General features: G+C 40.9%; 1 protein-coding gene across 1 annotated transcript in view; it reads left to right on the forward strand.

Annotated features, from left to right (window-relative positions):
- Positions 1–2,610, forward strand: part of LOC118411811 (cadherin-23-like) — a 96,121-nt gene that overhangs the window by 3,521 nt on the left and 89,990 nt on the right. The window contains exons 6-7 of the mRNA XM_035814297.1: positions 246–335; positions 2,153–2,242. Of these exons, the coding sequence (XP_035670190.1) occupies positions 246–335; positions 2,153–2,242 (180 nt within the window). The remainder of the gene's footprint in view (positions 1–245; positions 336–2,152; positions 2,243–2,610) is intronic.

Raw genomic sequence — 2,610 nt, forward strand, 5'->3', positions numbered from 1 at the left:
GAGGAAAGATGTCTGACAGACATCGAAACAGCAGCAGGTGAGAACAACTGTATGGCTAAAAGCAGATTCCTATGTCCTATAATCTACCAACCTGATGAAATTATTTTTGGAAATGGTCCATTTCTCTGAAGTCAACTGGCATTCTAAAATGCTATCTTTATGTAATCAACATCAACTGCCTCTGTTTTAGACCAAGTTTGACTGCAAAAATTTGGTAAAAATGTGTTGAATCTGTCTGTTTGTAGGTTGAACACGAGGCCACAATCTACATCACAGATGTTAACGACAATCCTCCAACATTTGAGGGGACTCCCTACGAAACTAAAATACCAGAGGTATGTGGTACAAATGAGATAGCCTGATGAATCTACTCTTCCAATACAAAAACTTGTGTATTTACCTTTGTGTGGATGGCATTCAGCACCAAGGACAGGCATGTTTTCCCTGTGTGTGGTTGCTGTTCAGCACTAGGGAAGACATACTTGCCTGTGTGTGGGTAGTGGTGGTGTTCAGCACCAAGGACAGGCATGGTTGGCTGTGTGTGAATGGTGTTCAGCACCAAGGACAGGCATGGTTGGCTGTGTGTGAATGGTGTTCAGCACCAAGGACAGGCATGGTTGGCTGTGTGTGAATGGTGTTCAGCACCAAGGACAGGCATGGTTGGCTGTTTGTGGATGGTGTTCAGCACCAGGGACAGATGTGTTTGGCTGTCTGTGGATGGTTTTTAGAACCTGTTACAGGTGTGTTAACCTGTGAGTGAATGATGTTCAGCACCAAGGACAGGGGTGTTTACCCAGGTGTGGATGGTGTTCATGGACATCAGGAGAGTTTGCAAAACCTGGCATATCTTGAGTTTTATCTAACACTAGTTCACCTATATCCACGGGAAACCTATATCCATTGTATTTAAAAACGGTATTTTGGAATGTCGACAGAAGGTGTATGGTTTGAAATTGTGATATTTTGAAAATATTGCAATTTGAAACCACCGTCCATAGGTTGATATCCCTAAATACCTTTTTTTTAGATACAACAGATATGGGTTACCCCGCAGATAAAGATGACTTAGCGTTACAGCCTTACGACTGCTGACCCACCCACAATGTTACCTTTGAAAATATCACTATCCGCCACAAGGCTTTCATTATGCAGGTGGTCTATTGATTTTTGGATAAAACGGCAGGTATTTTTATTGTCCTCATCAAGCTATGCAGCCTGGCCTGATGCAGCCATCAGCTCTAAACTATATCCAATTTATTTTTACGGCGCCCTTTTGAAATCAGGCCTTCCCAACTTGTCAGTTGAATTGGGAAGTGATGTTGTAACCTTACATGTAGCACTGTCCTTTAAAACTTTAGCTGCAATTGGTGTCAAAATGTTACATTCAATTTCTTTTTTAATATGATCTAGGGACACAACAAATAATTCTTATGAATGGTATTCATTTTGGGCTGAAGTAAGGTAATAATCATTATGGAAAAGTAGTTTTAAGGCAAAATTACTTTACACTCCAGGTGTCAAAATACTGGGTGCATGTGCACCCAGGTGCACCCAAAATTGGAGCTGTGCACCCAATTATTTTCTGTGGGTGCACAGGGTGCACCCAAATATTTTCTTGCGTTTATGTATGTAAAGATATCAAAGTATACTTAGTCTAGTATACATCATATCATCATGTTCTTGACATCTAAGTGTTAGACAGATAATAAAAATGTCTGTCATAGTATTGTTTAAGAATTTGATAATTGTAACTAAGTTTTATTATTAGGTTATTATTTGAATTTAAGTGGTGCACCCAAAAATTTTTTGGTGCACCCAATTTTTTAAGCTGGGTGCACCAGTGCACCTAATCCCAAAAATAAATTTCGAGCCCTGCACTCACTCACTCACTAGCTGTCTAGTTTTGCTTCCATTCCCTGTTCTGCAAGGGTTGGGCGTTGCATGGTGTCGTTTACATATAGGTCTGATTGCTGATCTCCAGTTGCCTCTGTCAAGCGGTTGGCTTTTTGCAACTTTAGTTTTCAAACATCTTGGACATTGTCTACCTGTCTCCTCTTGGGCCTATTCTGGCCCACTACAGATAACTTCATGACCTTTCTTGGCCAGTTGTCATGGGTCATTTGATCTGATACATTTCTCTTCATCTTCACAGGACTTACCAGTTGGCAGTACAGTGTTCACTGTACAAGCCCGAGATCCTGACAAGGGTGCCGGGGGAACAAACACTTTCTTCTTTGATCCTGTAAGTACTTGGATACTTTATTTAGCCCATTAACTGTCATACATAATTTGTAGGTAGCTTATCTTCCTGGATAAATTACATGAAATCTTAACAACAGTACTGGTATTTACAGACTATAATACTTTATTTTTATTGTTTACCTTGTAATGGCACACCTTTTAGCCACCTTACAGTTGAGCTCCTGGTTCTAATTATTTGGTAATCCTGGGTCCAATCTTAGGTAGGCTATCCTGGTTGGGGCTGACTGTTTTTTTGAAGGGTCATAGAGTGCAGGCCCCGTGTTTTAGGAGGTGCCTCGAGCACGATTAAAGGGGAAGGGATAGCAACTCCCTCCCTGTAAGATGTACCCTGCTACAAAAACAGCAAAG

The sequence above is a fragment of the Branchiostoma floridae genome, chromosome 3 (genome assembly GCF_000003815.2).
Source record: "Branchiostoma floridae strain S238N-H82 chromosome 3, Bfl_VNyyK, whole genome shotgun sequence".
Lineage (NCBI taxonomy): Eukaryota > Metazoa > Chordata > Leptocardii > Amphioxiformes > Branchiostomatidae > Branchiostoma > Branchiostoma floridae.